Source organism: Tubulanus polymorphus, chromosome 9 (genome assembly GCF_964204645.1).
Source record: "Tubulanus polymorphus chromosome 9, tnTubPoly1.2, whole genome shotgun sequence".
Taxonomy (NCBI): Eukaryota; Metazoa; Nemertea; class Palaeonemertea; order Tubulaniformes; family Tubulanidae; genus Tubulanus; species Tubulanus polymorphus.
In genome coordinates, this window is record NC_134033.1 from 13,870,353 (window position 1) to 13,890,361 (window position 20,009).

Below are 20,009 nucleotides of genomic sequence, written 5' to 3' on the forward strand. Positions count from 1 at the left end.
GTAGTCTAAATATCAGATAATCTTATTGTTTCTTTCTGATCTGTTTTTAATCCTAGGTCGATTTATTGGTCAGGTATTTTAGAGCGACGCACGTTAAAAATTGTTTTCATCTAAATTGTGATAGCGACTCGGAATTTCAAAGCTTAGTAAGAGTCGGAAATAGGTGGAGGATCAGTATCAGTCGGTCGTATTACATATCACAATTTGCATATTACTGCCATGTCGGGAAAATGCATTTTCTAATACGAAACGATATTCGCAAAAAACGGAACAACTTCAGTTTAAGACTATATTATCAAATGTATAATAATTCACTTATTAATCATTAAATAAATCAAGCAATAATCCAATACAAAAACATACAAATTGAAATGATTATTTCTATTACTAAAGATCGACTACATCTACAAATAATTCCTAATGTTATCGATTGTTACGAATAAAGTTTTATGAATATGAGTGTTGGCCTGTTTAATAAACGCAGTTACCCTAGTGTTGGCCTGTTGCACCGTGGTTTAACCACCACGTGCTGCCACCTGGTAGCAAGTGAAATGACGTAAAACCGTGAAACTACTACGAAGGAATCCCGTCGACGATGACGTCAATAAGTGGGAAATTCCTGACATATTTCACGGCCATCTTTCGAAAGGAGAGAGCTACGCGGCGTGAGCCAGGGGGACTTTTTGGGGGTTATATTCTCAAAATTCGACCGGCTCGACGTTAAATCTGGCTTCACATAAAGCACCGCGAGCATTTAATCCGGATTAAACCAGAAAAACTGATAGAATTCTCATCCGAAACGACGAAAAAGGTCAGTGAAAAGCAGCCAAGCGCTTTGTTTTTGTTTTTTTGGAAGTTTTCCATCTTCTGTGTATGAATGTTAAGATGTATTTAAAGGGATTAGGTGAAGCTATTGTGTCCCATATCGATTTATTTCTGGTTCGGTGGTGTTAAGGTTAAATCTAGTCTGCAGGGGGGGGGGGCTGGCCGGGGGTCGTTATAAATCCTGGGCTGATCTACAAAAATGGGAAGGCGGCAGGGCCGAGTCCAGCAGCAGAGGAAATGGACAGTCTATCATTTTTCAGATAAAGCAGGGGCATCATCGGCTATTAGCGGAGTCCAACTCTCAAGGTTTAGAGAAAAACATACAAGAATATACAATTTAGGCTACAAGAGAATGAATGTCAAATTTGTAGGTTTAATGATTCGGATCCTCACTTGATGAAAAGGGCAATTCAATGAGAAGGCAGGGACGTTCCCAACCCTGAGACCACCTCTATCTGCCACTGCGTGTCACATGACAAATAGGCCTACTAATGTCTATTTATTAATTGATGAGACCTGTTTTTCTGGGATATTTTGCTTACTTTTTGGGGTACATACCTCATTTATGTCTTAACAGAATGCCAAAAATCGCGGACAACAACTGAATATCCGATATATTTCCAGTTCTGTACCAATTAGATGGATTGGCAAAAAGACTCCTTAAGTCCAATTGAATGAGAGAGAAAATCCTCCATTTTGTGAAATTTCTTGAATTTTCACATTGTCACCATGCCTACGAAATGAAGTTATTTTTCTTGTGGGGTCTCAACAACTAAATCAGGGTGGCGTAGGCATGGTAACAATGTTCAAATCCAAGAAATTTGACAAAATGGAGGATTTTCTCTCTCATTCAATTGGACTTAAGGAGTCTTTTTGCCAATCCATCTAATTGGTACAGAACTGGAAATATATCGGATATTCAGTTGTTGTCCGCGATTTTTGGCATTCTGATAAGACATAAATGAGGTATGTACCCCAAAAAGTAAGCAAAATATCCCAGAAAAACAGGTCTCATCAATTAATAAATAGACATTAGGAATTGAAGAGAGTTGTACGTACCACTACTTTGGTTCACTTGTCTTAAGGTATATCTATTCTAGGTTTTGTAATGTGGGTTTGTAAAAGATTTCAGTTGATTTAGGAGTTTTGGTTTGTAGTTAAGGCCTACAAGTTTGTTGGAACTATTTATAAGGAACAGTCGATTTTGTTTAGGGTACCTTCCCTCTGTGATGCTCTAATTCTCAGCCAGAATTCGGGTAGGTCTCATCAATAATAAGAGCACAGGCACTATTACTCAATGCTTAACAAATTTGACGACCCTTAGAGGGTCTAGATTTACTTAAACCCAATGACTAGGCCTAATAGACTTGAATATCGAGTCTCAAGTCTATCTGAAGCAAGTATATCGATTATGGTTGGAACTATTTTACCTTCACAGCCCGTTAGGCCTACAGATTTTTAAATCAGTTTTTCTGTGCACTAGCTCCGCGCTCTCTCTCTCTTTCTCTCTCTCCTCTATCTCTGTTGCTTCATCAATCGGGTAAAATATTCCGTAAGAAAAAAATGATGACTACCTGACTTTCTGCTGCTCTGTGAACATATGGTATTAATAATATTCGTACCTGAGAGTGGCAGAGAGAGAGAGAGAGAGAGAGAGAGAGAAGGAAGTGTGGATTTTTTTCGCGGTAAATTTCCAGTGTTGTTGGTTCAGTGTTTTTACGATCGTAGATAGTTCTGAGGTGAGGATCTCTCCGATGACGCCGTACAGCGGCGCCGGAGCAATTCATGAAATGATTTCCAGATGCCGCGAATGTTCATAAAGCTCTAATAATCCGGATAAGTTAGGACCACTACTCCGGCCCCTGCACCCCTCGGACATACGACATCTTTTCACCATTCTAAGAATAGAACTTCTCCTTAGACGTCGTTTTAATTGATTAGGCCCCTATGATTTAACAAATAAACTACGACATCGGACATTGTATATTTCAAAAAAGGTTTGTCGAGGCTTCAGGTATATTCATGACCTCATCATCGACCTGTTTAACAAAAATGAAGATCGATTCTACGTTTTGTCAACGTATTTTCAAAAATTGATGGTCCGTCCTTCGGAGAGACATTCAGATTGAAAATGAACTATAAACACCGGATATTAGACATTTTATCAGCACACTTTCAAAAACTGATCATCCACACTTCACTTAGTGTTTTTCAGTCAGGCCTACTTCACCTGAGACATTTTTAATTGCAATTGAACTGCAAACACCAGACATTAAACATTTTATCGGCACTCGTTCAAAAACTGATTTTTGTAAAGGCAGAGCCTCCCTTCGCGACTAGGCCTAACACTTGTTCTTCCGCTGCACACGGTAAACTCTGTTGCTACCTGTCAGTGCGAATTGGAATGTTGTTAAATTCCGAGCTTCCCAGAGAGATTTAACATTGGCATTCTTTCGAAATTGCCGTAATATGTATTGAGCTTGTTTCAGCTAGTAATGCGTACTCATCAGTTCAGCTGCAGATTAGGCCTATTGCGTAATTTCAATTTCGGATAGCTAGGGTATCTAGCGCAAACCAGCAGGTTCATATCGAGTGGCTGTGGGCCGATAGACGTTGTTTACACCCATTATTTTTTGGCTTTGCAGCAAACCGAAAAAAGCCACGGGGTTCGTTACCGGTTCTATGACTCGTATCTAAAATATGTACTTTTGTTTTGTTGGTATTCAGTCAATATCAAACTAAGAGTTTGAAAGTCATGCAAATTGAGTCTAGTCAGACAGGCCGGCCACTTACCTGAAAATCAGGGTAAGGACAGTTATTTCCTTATCTTTAAAAAAGTATGAACCGTCTATTGTAATTGACTGGATTCTTAGCAGATCAAAAGCAAGTCAAATAAAAGTGGCCGCCCTGTCAGGATATTCTTCAAACCGAGTTCGTAGATGATTAAAATCAGTTGCGTTAATGAGAAATCTACGTAGTATCATTGGTTCAATTGTCTTCGTTCGCTTGAAGCCACATATTTTCATTTTTCGTCATGCGTGATATTCGCATACCTCAAAGGATGGCTCCGGGTGTATTCTGAGTTTGTTTATTCAGGTTCCGTACGACTCCTGATTCTTTAAAAAAAACTCCTTCAAAACGAAAAATTTTCTCAAAGTTTTCGAACGCCTTTAACCGGCAATTTGAAAATGGCCAAAACTCCCTTAAATTTCGAGAAATAGGAAATTAAAGATATCCGTCTAGTTTGTACTCAGTAGTAAATTTCTGTTTTAAAACTCCTCGAGAGCCCCTCAAATCCGGGAACGACTGATCAGTCGATATCGGCCTCTTGAAGATTTTCGCGCGTTATCTCGATGTCCGTCGAACTGTAAACTAATTTCTGCATAGTTAGTCGTATAATGAGGTAGGTATTTTGAAGAGCTATTTCTCGTGCGGAATGTATGTTATACTGTTTAGTAGTATATAGTAGTTTATCGCGAGGTCCTTCGACGAGATAATAGACACTTAAACCTGAGGTATTTCTATTTGAACAACCCCGGTATATATCGACTACCTGACGAGCCGCCACGCGCCGTCGAGTTCGCCGTCAAAAAAAAAAAAATGCGCGGAATTCGTTCCTTTATTAAACGACGCGAAATAACGGGTTTAATTGTGAAAGCGTTTCTGCTATTGTGATTCATAAGCTCATGATCGGATAAGTTAAAACAAGAAAACTAACTTGAAAGGTTATTGACACCTTGAAAATAACACATGAGGGCCTATATTAAGCTATATATTATATTGCTTAATATTGTCGATAATAGATAATATAATATGGATTATCTTATAATGAGGATCAATGAAGGTATTTCGAATTTGAATATACGATAATTGTATTGAATTGACTGTCAATCGGTCTGGCTCCGATATACTGATAGTAGTGCACATCCTCTCAAAAATAATTATTAAAATCTATCAAAAATGAAATAAGAGTTATGAAATATGTTCGATTACAAATCAGGCTAAACGCGAGAATTCAAAATCGATGATGTAGTACACGTTGACTCAAACAGAAATCCGCGCAGTGTTTATTATAACAAAAAAACTTCAGAAAACTGATGCGAAGACTGATGTTTTAGATAACGTTTGCAACTTTGTTTGACCGAATCTTGTGGATGAAATAAGCAGCCGGGAAAACAGTTGCAGACGTCATTTTGTAGTAATTGCGGAGAAACCTGTGGACGGATTGATTATATATTTCGTGGCGATGATTGATGAAAGTCAGAAATTGTAGATAATTCCTGGTGTAAAAATGAAATATGATTTATAGCAATTTATAGCGACGAATGTGTGTGGTGTGTGATGTGTGGTGTGTATTGTGGTGGCAGTTTAGTATTTGTATTTGATCGGCTAAAATTCCTCACTGATTACTGTTTTCCGTTTAGTGAAGAGGAGGGATGAGGATTAGAGGAGTGACGGTAAGAGGAAAAGTGGGAGGAGTCAGTGTAAGAGGCAAAAGAGTGATTGTAAGAGGAAAGTAAGAGTCCGAGGGAGTGTACGAGGAAAAGTTAGTGGAAGAGGAAGGAGTGATTGTAAAAGAGAGTTAGAGAAGTTGCTGTAAGTGGAAAAGTTAGAGGAGTGATTGTAAGAGGAAAGTTAGAGGAGTGATTGTATTGTAAGAGGAAAGTTAGAGGAGTGATAGTAAGAGGAAAGTTAGAGTCCGAGCAAGTGTAAGAGGAATAGTAAGTGGAAAAGGAAGAGAGTGAGAGAGAGAGGGGAGGGAGGGAGGGAGAGCTGAGGGGATAGCATGAGGGGAGAGTGGTTAGAGAAGGGGCAGACAGGCAGGGAGAGTGATAGGTGAGGGTGAATGAGGGGGTAGTCAATAGACGACCCAGTGAATGGGTAGAGAGAGGGGATAGTGTTTCGGGAATGGGGTACGCCGCGATAAAGAATGTATATTTTTGATATATTATTGTTATTGTATATTATAGTAATGATAGTGGCCCAGATTTTGTCACTAGTCTGCACGATATATATACGGTTATTGTATGCGCTACACACACATATTTCTGTGTGAATAATTGAATTGATAACTAGTCGTAATTACGTATAAAAACACTGGCATTTAGAATATCAAGGTAATAATATATACACGGCGATTATGAATGATATGTTATGATTTTTATTCGGAGCAATAAATAATATCGGCGTGTAATCGACGTAGGGGGTGATGGAGAGGGAGGGAGTAGAGAGGGCTGGAGAGGGAGGAGAGAGGGCTGGAGAGGGAGGGAGTAGAGAGAGGGCTGGAGAGGGAGGAGAGAGGGCTGGAGAGGGAGGGAGAAGAGAGAGGGCTGGATAGGGAGGGAGTTGTGCTAGCGGTATTGAAGAAAGTGTTTACATAATTTTCGTCATTTTATTTTGCAGTACGTATTTTTCTGATGTTCTCAAATTTCGGTCAACAAAATGCAGCAACAATACCATCAAAGAGATCCACCGCCTTATCCGGGCCACAGCAACCAAAAACAAACGTTTTACCAACCAGGTAAGAGAGAACGGGGTTTAATTCGACGAAAATAGACTCGAATGTGCTTGAAAAGATTCAGCTTAAGGCCATCCCAAAATAATTGTCTGTTTGCCGTAACGCCGACTCAAGTTTTCAGGATGAGTCGGTAGGAAGGTAGAAATATTTTTTTTTACAAAATTTTAGGGCAAAACCAAATTTATCACCTTTTTTATATGGAAACAATATCAAAAAAAAAGATTTATTTCAATGAATCCCCAAAAAAAAAGTTTTCACTCGGTACCTTTGAAGTAGGGTCGGCTGGGTTACGGCAAGTAGACCATTATTTTGGGATGGCCTAACGTGAAATTTGATATTTTATGCATCCAGAGACAGTCTGAGCTATCGATTAATGCCCATTTATAGAAAATATCTTTTATAAAGACAAACGAATGAAGTAAACATTGAAATTTTCAGTGAGAAGCAGAACTACTAAACACATTCCAAACAATTGTCCTTAATTTTAAAGATCAGTCTTAACCCTTTCGGTGCGTCTACACCGCAGTGCGGTGTACGAATCAGTGATGGATTTTGCTAGTACACCACACTGCGGTGTATTGATTTAATTAGTAATTACCTCTCTTGAAAAATGGCAGCACCTGTCAAACATAGTGAAATACTAGTAACTAACGATACACCGCGCCGCCGTGTAGACGCACTATAGTGGTATTCCCGTCATTCAACACACTAGGGTGGAATTTTTCAAAATTTTCAAATTATCTCCAGCACTATAGGGTATTGATTAGTCAGCACTGAAAGGGTTAAGTATGAGGTTGGTTTCAAGCTGTGTCAGTATTCTGGGTAGGATGTTCTAGAGGGCCGGCAATCCCCCATCAATTTAACATCCACTTCTCTGAAAATCAGCCTCCCCTGTTCAAAAAGCTGCTCGTCGTCGGTTCATAACGCGAGAGACCAAAATGAAGCTTCTTTTTCAATGTTTTAATGTACGTTTAGCAGATTTGGCGTCCATATCACGTGGAACCCCTAGAAGGCGAGCGTGCGGTTTTAGAACTGAATTCTGTTGTTGAGACCGTTCGTTAAGTCTAAGGCCTTGAACTGAACCCTCGGTGCAGGGTCGTAAATACTTTCCGCGTCGGACGCGAACAATAGACGACACATTCCGCAAACCGTTGAAATCGCGGTTTAACGACTAAAACTTTAATTGTTATCGACGTCAAACGTCGGTTTCTGACTTTTGAATTTTTCTGACTTGAATATGAATGATGGCGGTGCGCTGACGTGCGGCGGTGACCCGTACGGTTCATTCGCGCGCTGGAATTTTTATCGCCGCGAAAGAAATTCGAAAAATGCGTGAAGCTCAATTAATCGGATTTACGAATAATAATAATAATAATGATAATTATAATCCCCGTGGCTGGTGAAATATTTGAATATTCATTTGCGTCGTGACATTCTTACGCGGCGCTCGTGTATTCAGTAAATAGGTTCTTATTCCTCGCATAAAGTTTCCGAGCTCGGATTAGAAATTTAGTTTTATTTGGATTAGATTCATTTTCAAAATGTTTGAATATAGAGGTAAGTTAAATCGTTTGAATCGGGTAGATTTTAAATGCTGAAGTTGGTTAAGAAGGGGTATAGGAGATTTTGGAAATCAACGTGATTCAGTCTGGGACCAGTCAACTGGAGTCTACCTATCATCGAGAAAAAAACCCGCAATATCGATTTAGACAACTTGTATTGCTTTTTTTTTCTTCATACATTTCGGATGTAATCTTTCGCTCGTGAACCTGAATAAATTAATATTCATCAAACCATTGACTATATAGAATATAAGTTTCTGTACTCGTTTATGCTGCTGGAAATTCCCTTTTATTCACGCCTAATTACGCTTAATTAATACTTTTGTTTTTGATTGCAGGTTTTCGTCAGAGTTATTCAGGCAGCGAGGCGAGCACCGACGTGTCGATGTCGTCCAACGAAAACCTCAGTTTGTTGATGAGGCAAGATCCTCAGGGCGAGGAGACGCAGTTTAACTCGTCGGTCGAATACCTCGAACTCGACAGCAACAGCATCCTCGCGCGGCTCGGGCTGCCGGCCGTCGAGGTGAAATCCATGCAGAACGGCACGTTCTACGTGACCGGCTCGTGTCCGCCACCTGGTGGCGGCGGTAATAGTAATATCAACGTTACCGTGGCGTCCGAATTAACGACGCAGGCGGGCGGTTTGGTCGCGGCGCCGAAGTGTCAGTATATTCACTATCACCACCCGGCGTCTCAGTCATCGCCGGGTCAGTACGCGTCGACGACGCTCCCCGCGCGCGGTTACTGTACGCGCGTCGTAGAACAACAATGCTCGCCGGCGGTCGGTCAGTATCTATCGGCAACCGGACAACAACGCGCGACGGCGCTAGACGATAATGATAATAACGTCTACGCGAAACGGCAGACGGAGTTTTACGATCTGCCGCCCCCGCCTGCGTATCCCGGCTACTGTAAGCAGCAGACGACGACGTCGACCAATCAGCAGACGGCGCCCGGTTTATTACATCGATCGTACGAAATGTTGGAGAAATCGTCGACGTTACCGTCGTCGTCCGTCTGCGCAATCGGCGGTGGCGCCACCAGGTCGACTCCGGATTTAATGCAATTCGCTAAGAATCAGTTGTTGACGACGACGTACGCCGGCGGCGTGGTAACCACAACAACGGCGACAATGATGAACGGTAGCAACGAACAGACGGACGATAATAGAGTGATCTGTAACGATGAACAAAAAAGGTAAAGGATCGATGAAATTTGGAAGATAAGCCGCCTTCACCGGTCAAGGGCAGATCTAGGCTTCTATGTAGGGGGTGGAGCTGGAAATCAGAATGGGCACTTTATTTAGTTCTCCATATTTCTGTTTTGAAGCAACTGCAACAACAGTTTACTGAACGACGAGACGACCGCAACCAGGACGGTGGCCGCGGCCCGGACTGCGGCCGAACGAGACACGGCCGCGATCGCCACCCGCGCCACTCAAATGGTCGAACTGTTGTCAAACGAAAACAAACAACTTCGCGAAGAACTTGATGGTTATTACAAAAAGGTCTCAAAACTGCAAAAGGTACGATAACTGTTAGACCCTGCACATCCCTCCTGATATTGTAAACTTGATGAACATTCTTCCAATCTTTAATCATCCACGCTAGTTTACACGTGTTCAGAACTTCACCTGAGACATTCTAATTGAAAATGAACTACAAAGAACAAACATTAGACATTTTAAGGTGAATGTCTGAAAGAAGTGCAGTTTCCAGACTGCAGATTTGATACCTGCAACAAGATCTCTTCGTTGAAATTTTACGGAATTTCTTTTTCATTTGATTTTCAGTTCGAACTGGAAATTGAGAAAATGCACGACTCGTACCAAGCGTTAATCAAGAAAAACCAAAAACGAGAACAACTCGAAAAAATGATGCGCGGTAAACTGGACGGTGAAATCAAACGCATCAAAGAAACGAACAAAGATTTTAAAGGTACCAATCGCCACCTAAACCTCTCCGTATCCAAATCCCAGGTTGGAGATCACGGTTATTGGCATTTTCAACAGGGTCCCTACGACTCCTTGATTCCTTAAACTCCTTCGAAACAGAAAATGCTTTTAAAGGTGCTTGAACTTCTTTGATTTGAGCAAAATGCCCAAAACTCTCATTTTGAAAAATAGGTGAATAGAGATTGTAGAAGTTGTACAGTTAATAGGCTTAATTGGTACAGTGAGGACCAGAATTTGTTGCTAAATTAGTCGGGTATCAAAGGTATTTGCTTATGAAACCACTGAATTAATGGTTTATTGAGATAAACAGTACCAATTTAAAGGAGTCTACTGTAATTGGGATACGAAAGTGACGAAGATACTTCTCGAAATTTGAAATTTTCTCCTTTAAAACTGCTTGAAAACTCCTTATATCCAGGAATGACTGATCTGTAGGGACCGCCCCTCCGACCCTTTCTTTATGAAAATTAACAAATTTTTCTTCATTCGTAGAACAATTAGAGAAAGCGTTGACGCAAATCGCCAATAAAGACTACGGCGCGAAAGATACCGACACGACGGTCGAAATCGCCAAGAAAGACGCCATCATTGCTAAACTTATAGCTCAGAGTACGTGTATAGAACAAACAAATAACTGAAAATCTCTGCTTCTTAGATTCTATTTAAACAAGTATCTCAGAATTTTAACAGTCACAAAACTAGCAGACCAGTTGCTCAAAAGTTGGTAAGAGTTTACTGGTGGACAAATGTTTGAAATACAATTTCAACTGACCCCTGTACCCTTTAAATGATTGATATAGTTTTCATCATTGATTGATGAACTACCTGGGCTGGCTTTCATAGATGTGGAAGAAAAATAGTCCTTGAATTTTTTTATTTTGAAATTTGTCAGTTATAACCATGGTTTCTCATTGTTACTATGGTGGTTGTCACCCAGATTGAGGATTTACCCTTAAGGATAACTTTGATACTCAGTCTATGAAACCCGGCCCTGCAATCCTCGTCGATCCTCGATTGCCAAATGAGGATGAATTCTTGATTGCCGCAGTTGTGTTTGAGGTTCCGCATTAACGTTCGCGTTTGTTTTCGCAGATAAAGAACTGATCGCCAGCCGAGAACGCATCGAACTCGAAAACGAAATGAAAAACTCGACGATCCAAGAACAACGAAGTCGAATCGATATTCTCGACGGCGCGTTGACCAATTCTCAAGCGACGGTTCTCGCGTTAGAGAATGAGGTACGGGGGAATTTTCTTTTCTTTAAAAAGTTGAGGAATTTTGTGAAAAAAGAAAAAAAGCTAAAAATCAGGGCAAAGTCACGGAAATTTGTTGAGATAGGGCGTAAAGTAAAACAGTTTCTGTCTATGTTTTACATATTTGACTGTGATAGTTGTTTTAGTTCTTAGGAGATCAAGTCAGGGAAAACGACGTACTATGTAAGGGAATAGTCTGTGAAAAATCAAGTCAAATGAAAGTGACCACCCTGTTTTATAATCTGTCCTGCATTCCTCCAAGGGATGATCGCGGAATCTGTTTACGTCTAGGGATGGTTTCCGAAATTGAACAATACCCGGTAACTAAGTCGGTGTTTGTATTTTTTCAGTGTCGCCGGAAACAAAGCGTGGAACGATTGAACAAGTCTTTAGCGTCGTTTCAGCTGAGCTGCGACTCTTCGACAACAACAACGAACAACGATAAAGAACAAGAAATCAACAAAACGTTAAGCAACAAATCAGTAAGTTGAATAGATGACATCTTTTTCCATTCCAAATTTTACTGGACAATTTTAAGGTTAATTGTGGTGTGTTGAAGTGAAGAATAATGCCCTGGACCCAGTTCCACAGTCGCGATTTAGAGTTAATTCAGAGTTAAAGTTAGTTAGTTTTCAATGAGTTAACCCAGAGTCAAATCGTAACTCAGAACTGTGGAACTGGACCCTGGGTGGCACTCAGTGGGTTGAGGATATTAAAAAAAAAAATCTTCTACGAGAAAACTGTAAAATTGGGTCGCGATTTATTGTTAATTTGAATCGAGTTAATGCAATAAGTATTTACCGATAGATTCGGTTTTCCGTCGTCATGTCTGACATTTTTGTACGAAATTTTACGCGTAGAATTCAGGAAGCAGACAATCTATTGTCGACGCGACGGTCGATGATCTGAGGTTCATGGTCATCGAGAAAGACGAAAAAATACTCGAGCTCGAAGCTAAAGAAATTGAGGTTCGTTTTCGCGAAACGGATTTTCATTTTTCAAAGAATTGACCGAAAATTGAAAATTGAAAACATGAGTTTAGTTTGATTCATTGTCGTTTTAGTGGGAGCAGAGATACTATGAAGAAAGTGCCTTACGCCAGTTAGCCATTGACGCGGCGTCTATGCCAAAGTAAGTATTGCTTAACTTTGATGAGGTACCAGCACCTACTGTCTGGCAAGCGAGCTTAATAACAAGGATCCACCAGCTTTGATTGTTGTTTATTAGCTAAATTGCTTCAATTTCTTCTAGTTCTTTACATATCAACTAGTAAATCGCTTTTTATTGAAATCTATAGCATACGCTGAGTGAGAAATTCAATCTTATATCTATTCGATGACTTGTTTAATGATTTTCGAACTTGAAAGTCTTAAAATCCAATAAACTATGGTAATTTTCACTACGAATAGCCTAGTGTATTGTTGCGCCATCTGGTGTGTGCTACCGGTACCCCTGTTCTGTATTGAATTAATCGTCGTTGAGAATTAACCGTAAGATTTCGTTGTTTACAGGGAAGCTAGAATCGCGATGTTAGAGAAATCATCGGTTGAGAGCGAGAGAAAGATAGCGGAGGCGCGGTCCGAACGGGTTCAACACCTCGAGGAGGTTTTTAAAGCTAATCGACACGTAGCCGAACTGGAGGCCAGGTAACATACGTAATCTCTCATCGGGGGTTGAAGTAGTCTTAAACTTAAAACTTAAACGGATATTAGAGAGCATTGATATTTTTCATATAATATAGAGACTATTGATATTTGACCTGGAAAACCTGGAGAGTCAGAAATCTAGGAAAAAATATCTTTCTATAAGAAACCCGAAAAAATCAGGGAATCCGGATAATGCTATTTCGTTGCATGTGCTTCAATGAAAAATGAATGATTGGTAACGTTTTACGCCTAGAGATTTTCTCATTGATTCACTCAGGAAAGATCAAAAGATCAAAAGATTTGGGAAAACTCAGGAAATTTATTAAAGGGTTGAAAGTGGCTGCACCCTGAAGAAATTTAGATAAAAACTAGTTGAATTTTGATAGAAATTGAATGTTTTTATAGAGTGAAGAGTTTACAAGGTCAACTGGTCGAGAAGGAAGCAATGATACAAGTTTTACAGAAACACTCGTTCACGGGTAGCAGTCGTAGTTTACTGTCGAACGCGTCACGATCGTCGTACTCGCCGACGTTACCGCAGTCGTCTGCCGCGTGTCGTCTGACGTCTAGTCATCGTCATAACAGTCAGACGGACGTTGTAACTAACGGCGACGACGAGGACGACGACGAAGGTCGGAAAGACGTCGACGCGAATTCGGTCGCGCGGTCGAGCTCGATGACGAGCAGTTCATCATCCGGCGACGAGAAACAGTCGATGACTAGTCAGGCTAAAGATAACGTCTCGTTACAACAGGTTCTTATTTATTGATTGCGATCATAATTAGAATAATTGGCTTGCTGTAGGTGAAAAATTATTACATTTCAAACCAAGAGATTTCTCTGTGATTCACTTAGGGAATTTTCTGTTAGAACATATGAAAAAATCAGGGAACATTTGAGGAATTTGTAAATGGGTGGAAAGTGTCCGCCTTGATCGGGTGTAGAACCCCTGCTGAAGCCAGCCAGGTTCGGAGTAATTCTTTTCAAAAACAAATCCAACTTAAACTCCAATTCGATTTATTTTTTTTTAGATGCTGATGACGTCGTCCAGTAACGGTTCGGTTGAAAAAGTGTCGACGCGTCTGTGGCAAGTGTGAGTCGACGGACAGACGACGACTGTGACGACGACACGTGTCTTCTCCGATGTGCTCTCCCGTCCGCGGCAAACTGACAGCTCCCCCTACTGGCGTAGATAAAAAACTGCTTTAATATATAAACGGTGTATCAGTGTCAAATCCCTGATGGCCTCTGCGATGATACGAACGCTGCCATTCTAGTATTCATTACGTATTAAAAATCTAGTCACACACTCCTCAATAACAATAACTACAGAGGGCAGTTTCTCTATGATCTAGTCAAAATAGTGTGCGTCGCAATAATCCTCAAAACACCGAGCGAAGATATTTTCTGCTGAATTCTATGAGATTGTCGATAGGCAACAATTGTATGTGTATATATATATTTAAGAAGGCGACTTTTTCCGGAACGAAATCGAAAAATCTTTCGCGTACGTAAGATTCGACGTCGAAGCGCGCTACGGTGCCGCACGGCGTAACTAGCGACGATTTTAGAACCCGCAGATTCAGGGTTTCGGGGCTCGTCGGGAATTTCACACTGATATTTTTGTCGTCGAATAAAAATATGGAATTGGTGCTATTTTGTAACAGGTTTTAGAAAACGGCGATCTCGTCGAACGGCGACGAATCACGCGTCGAAAACTATCGGAATCGATCTGATAATAGGACTGCGCTTTTTACACTGAATCCTCGATTGTCTCAGTCTTGGTTTGAATTGCTTAAGGCTAGTTTAAAGTTTAGTGTATAAAAGACCTATAGTTTTGAAAATCTAACATTCTGGTATAGTGGGTACACAATTTCAAGTTCTCTTACGCTGACGTTTAGGGTAAAGTGCTTCTATACACATGAATACGTTTGAAACCCTCAGGTGATCGGTGTTGACATGAACGTATATATGTCCAAAACCCTATTGCCGTATTGGACGTAAACCTACGCCACAAACCTTTAAGGAGTTGATAAAACTAATTTTCATTGTTTATCTTCAATGCTGTAGGTCTTTTACAAGCATTCTTCGTTACAGAATGCATGTATGACAAGCGTATTATGATGAGGGTTATTTTAGACGATTCGATTGTTTTCTAGTTGTGATTCTGATTCCGTTCGTAAAGACGCCGTTGAATCGTAGCGAATGCATTTTTGTAGAATCGTAACTCTGCTGCCGATGATGATATCGCGTGTGATTTTGTTTTAGGACCGTAGTTTTTAAAAGTAGTTTTAGCGTTGTGTGTGCAGCGTGTGCGCGCGCGCGTGTGTGTGTGTAGATTCGAGTATTCGTCGACGTCTGCTAGTGTTGTGGTCGTCTGCATGGTCGCTATGGCAATGATAGTTCGAACGTGTTAGAAAACCGAGAAAAAAGTAATCATGTTTTTAGAGATTGAGATTTTTTACTTTCGATAATCTATCGACCAATAATCTGACCAAATCATTTTTAAACCGAGATTCAAATTTTTGATATTCCTGGTACGAATTTGTGTCTGAGGTATTTGTAATATTTTTTCTGAATTTATGATTTATCGATTAGATTTTATCGAAATATTGCGAAGATTTTTAGGGAATTTTGAAAACGTTTACGAAATAATTTCTGTTTCGAATGGGAATTTTTACAGCAGTATTTGAACGCACAAAATTTGTGTCTAGTATCTAGGTGTTTCTGCTCTATATTCTAACCAACTGCTATCGAATTGCTATTTCCGAGGGAAGAAGCCAAACTTCGAAAATCCTTAAGATCTACGATGGGCAAACCCTTAATTTCAACCAGCTAACTGACTTTGATTTGATGTAGGTCTATTTGGTTTGGTTTTTTTTCGAATTAAGTTGCCAAGTGAAATGCGTATGTCTGATTGCTGCGTCTGTTTGATACGTATCGCATGTGTTTGACACTAAATGTGTTGCCATCAAGATACAAATTCTTTGAATATTTCAGCAAAAATTTTTTAGAAATTTTACAGGGCCAGAAAATTTCTTTTTCGACGTTAAATCAAAAATGGTTTGGATCAAAAACTAGTCCGACTGGGTCTTAACTCGAATGTCTGTACAGTAAAACTGGCCAGACTTATTTAAACGTATAAAGCTTTTAAATTTATGAAAATTCAGGGAAAATTCTCTACGATTTGAAAAGTCCAATTTTTTACGGTAATCAAAGAATTTGATCTGATCCGGCTTAGAAGGTTAAGGCATGATGATGTAAAAAAACATTAATAAGAACCCTTTTTTCCGAAAAACTACTTTAAAACGAAGTAAATTTGAGTCGAAAGTAAAGAAAAAGTAATGTGTGAATTTTCTAGGCAGTTTCCTATGATTAAAAACTTACAACTATTGTGATCAAATTTTGAGGTCCAAATCCGGAGTAATATTATAATATGGAAATATGCATTCCATGAACCCGAAGCATATTATATTGTATTCTGAATGAAGCTTTCCAGCAACAGGTGGCGCTGAAACAGCAGGTCGAAACGATACCAGCAGAAGATATCGTTGCTATGGTTATCGTTTGGTGTACCACTTTCGGAGATAGGACAGCAGATAAGAGATTCGCCGACAACATTTTGGTAAGTCAAATCTTCATTGTGACAGGGTCCCTATGACTCCTTGTCTAATCTTCATTGTGACAGGGTCCCTACGACTCCTTGACTTCTTACAAACTCCTTCCAAACGGAAAATGCTTTTAAAGGTGCTTGAAACTCTTTTAATTTTAACACAAAGTGCGCAAAACTCCTTTAAAACTACTCTGATTTTGAGAAATAGCAATTGGAAATTTGTGTCTAGTTTGCAGTTGTACAGTAGACTATGCCCAAATCACATGGAACACTTGGAACCAGGATTTTTTTTAACCAACATTAGGCGGTTACCGAATTAGAAACCAATTTAAAAAGCGCAAAGGATAACAATTTGCTTACGAAACCTCTGAATTACAGAGAAAAACGGTACCAAGTCTACTGTAATTGGGATATGAAAATAGTGCAGATGGTTCCTCGAAATTTGAAATTTTTTTCTTGAAAACTCCATGCAGAAATGACTGATCTGTAGGGACCTTGTATGAGATAATTCGCATGAAAAAAATGATTTTATCCTAAACGCGGTTTGTTTGTTTTTGTCATTTCAGTTGTCGCGGCGAAGTACATGCTGATTTCTCATTTGTCGCTTTCCGGAATGGAACACGGAAAGCCGAACCTTGAACTTAACGACTCTGAATGAGATCTTTAATACGAAAATAAGAAACGCGAAAAGACTCGTGAACCTCGAAGAAAATAAGACGAAGAAAAGAAGATATTTTAGAAATAATCGAATTTAGCAGACGGACTCGAATGGTAACCATAGCAATGTAATTGAATCTTGTTCGAATTTTTGCTGAATACGTTTCTCTCGACCTACGATGACCTCCTCGTCGAAAGCGTCATCGCTCGGAAAGCTTGATTCGAAGATGTTGCAGAAGCTGTTAACAGGAGAAAACTAGATGTAAATTCGATACGGAAGAAAAAAAAGATGCGATAAGAGACGACTGGCATTAATTATTTATTCTTTCCTATTCAGAGTGTTTTTGTTGTATTTAGATTTTTCATTGTACAGGGCATGGGATTGTTGTTGTAGATTGTGTACAGGGAATAACGAGAGGATGTGCTAACACTTCGCGGAGATTCGATGCGCTTAAGATCGGGCCACTCGATGATGCACGAAGCCTAGCAGGTTTAATTCAGAAGGCTAGCCCGTCTTTTGAATAGAAAGACCAAGTCTATCTCATAACTGGTAGGGCTGCCTCTTCAGTTCTAGAGATTTATCTCTGCGCAGTGTTTAGTTTTGTCGGTGTTTATAGTGTACATTAATGTGGAGATGCAATCGTGTGGATAAAAGAAATCATGGAATTCATCTCGATTACGACTTATTAAAATTTCCAGTCACATTTCTAAAATCAGGGGAATTTCAAATTCTATCACCGTCTAATTTGAAAATTTTGCATTAAGTTCGGCTTAAAATTTCGGCTTCGGCTTGAGAATTTGGGTTAACAGAAAATCTATGGCCCCGTGATTACCTTACTGAAAGTTAATTGTAATATTGTCAGAGCTGCCTGATTTTCAGAATATCGTGACTATTCTATAATAAGAAATGCTGATTTGATTGTTTTTTTTTTATGCGAACAGGAATATATGAAAAACGTTACTGCTGAGGGTCTTACTGTTGATAACTGATTAATTTCACCATGTTCTTTCATATTTCAATGAAATGTTCGCGATGACAATTCGATTCGTTGCTAACAGTACTTTTCAGAGGTTGGCAGCCCTGCATTTTGGTTAATAAAAAGGAAATGCCGCACGTTGTATTTGTTGATTGACGATGGAGAGACTTGTTGTGTACAGAGAATAGAGATGTAAAGAACCCACTTGTAATATATATATATATATAGATGATTTCATAGATCATGAAACGAAAAACGAAAATTAATCTGAAATTTGCAAAGGTCGTACCTCGGTTTATATCATGGTCTTATTCGATTTTGTGACTCTGGACGATTCGAATCTGATAATTTCTGGAAAGTTTTCTAGGCTTTTCTCGGAATACATATTTTTTGAATGGATTGATTGCTCTGTGGGTGTAAAAACCATCTTCGATGAGATTTTGAGAAATAATACTTGTACGTGTAAAATCGAAGAGTCTAGGCTTCTTACTGTTCAATAACCATGGTCAAAATTCATGGAAGCTTGTAAAGCCTATTAGGCTAAACAAAAATGATACCTTGTTTCTCCGCAGCGGCCGGGTCATTTTTGTAAAATATGATAAAATTTGTAAACAGTTCATTTCTATAGCGGCCGGGTCTGTTATGGTGAAATTGATCACGATTTTAAAAAAAGTAATGTATAGGGTAGATAGGCGGCTGGCCGGGTCAACATTTAAGCTCAGCAGAGCGGAGAAACAAAGTATCAATTTTTTTTGGCCTTAGCTTAATCGCCCACGGCCAGGTTCAGATTTCTTTTAAGCGATTAAGGCTCTGGCTCTTCATTCAATTGATCTCTCGTGAAGAAAACGGTTTTTGACGTGAGAATGATTTTCTGCCCGTATTGTACAAAGGTTAGTTCGTAGTGAGACTATATGTAGTGCCGCTGTAGAATTTTTCGTAATATCCTGCATGTTCATTTCTCTGAATGGAATAAATTAAATGTTAATAAGCATATTGCGTGTATTTTTCTTCGTTTGTTGTAAGAAGAATCTTTTTCAAAATTTGACAACCCTCAATAGGGCATGGGTACCTTCATTGAAGCGGAGTTTCTACAAGGCCCGGCCCGCACAGGACACAATCTTTTTTAATAGCTGTACTTGCAGGCTACGACTGCAGACTATGGAAGCCCTGAGACGACATTGCCAGTTGCTAGTTGAAAGTTGCGAGTTGAGCGTCAACAACTGTCAAAGGGCCCAGTGCAGTGTCGTACTGGTTTTGCCGTTGATATAATCGCATAAATAAAAGCTTGTCGGCAGACCAGTTGGTGGGATTATTTTTTGGGTTGAAAAAAAGAAGTAGATTGCAAGAATAAAACACAGGGCCCAGTTTCACAAAAAGGTTTAAATTTTAAATCGATTTAATTTCTTCATTAATTCAGTTTATCTTAAATCGATTTAGGCCTCAATTCAGGATTTGTTATATTAAACTTAACTAAACGAACGATAGATTTTAAAATCAATCATATTTATTATCATACAACAATTATACAAAATGCCAGGAGTGCTCGAGGAATTATACCGTAAGCTCCTCAAACACGTGGACTTTCAAAAACAACTAGTCCAACCACCATAGGCGTATAAACTATTAACGAGAGTTTATACACACATGTCATGTCGTTTTATCCCACAACAACAATTATACCTAAATGACAGGTATTTATTTGTACTTCATGATCTGTAGGCAAAAAAGTCCAACATAAAAACATTAAAACCAGAGATAAAAACACAAATTCAAACTGGAAAGCTTATGATTAACTAAACAGAGTATTTGATTTAGCGTGGAACTGTATCCTGAGTTCAGAGTTAACTCTAACTCACACAACTGTGAAACTGGATTAATTCAGGGTTGACGAATATAGCAATTGACGATTGGCCGCCGGCGTTGGCGATGTCGGCGGCACCGGTATTCCGTACTCAGTCCGACTCTTGTCGGGAACCAGTCCAATATTAGCATAATCGAGAATAA

The 20,009-nt window shown here is 39.6% G+C and overlaps 2 protein-coding genes across 2 annotated transcripts in view; one reads left to right on the forward strand and one right to left on the reverse strand.

Moving 5' to 3' along the window:
• LOC141910579 (uncharacterized) overlaps positions 1 to 2,405 on the reverse strand; it is an 18,023-nt gene extending 15,618 nt beyond the window's left edge. Inside the window, exon 1 of the mRNA XM_074801271.1 lies at positions 2,256 to 2,405. The gene's annotated coding sequence lies outside the window, so the exon portion shown is untranslated. The remainder of the gene's footprint in view (positions 1 to 2,255) is intronic.
• Positions 643 to 18,996, forward strand: LOC141911434 (uncharacterized). Its single transcript, XM_074802456.1, has 14 exons — positions 643 to 811; positions 6,229 to 6,346; positions 8,244 to 9,102; positions 9,235 to 9,430; positions 9,698 to 9,842; positions 10,352 to 10,468; positions 10,952 to 11,097; positions 11,463 to 11,594; positions 11,973 to 12,080; positions 12,176 to 12,243; positions 12,624 to 12,758; positions 13,164 to 13,512; positions 13,790 to 16,383; positions 16,938 to 18,996. The coding sequence occupies exons 2-13, from the start codon at positions 6,268 to 6,270 to the stop codon at positions 13,853 to 13,855; spliced, it is 2,400 nt and encodes a 799-aa protein (XP_074658557.1). The 5' UTR covers positions 643 to 811; positions 6,229 to 6,267; the 3' UTR covers positions 13,856 to 16,383; positions 16,938 to 18,996.
• The last annotated feature ends 1,013 nt before the right edge of the window (positions 18,997 to 20,009 follow it).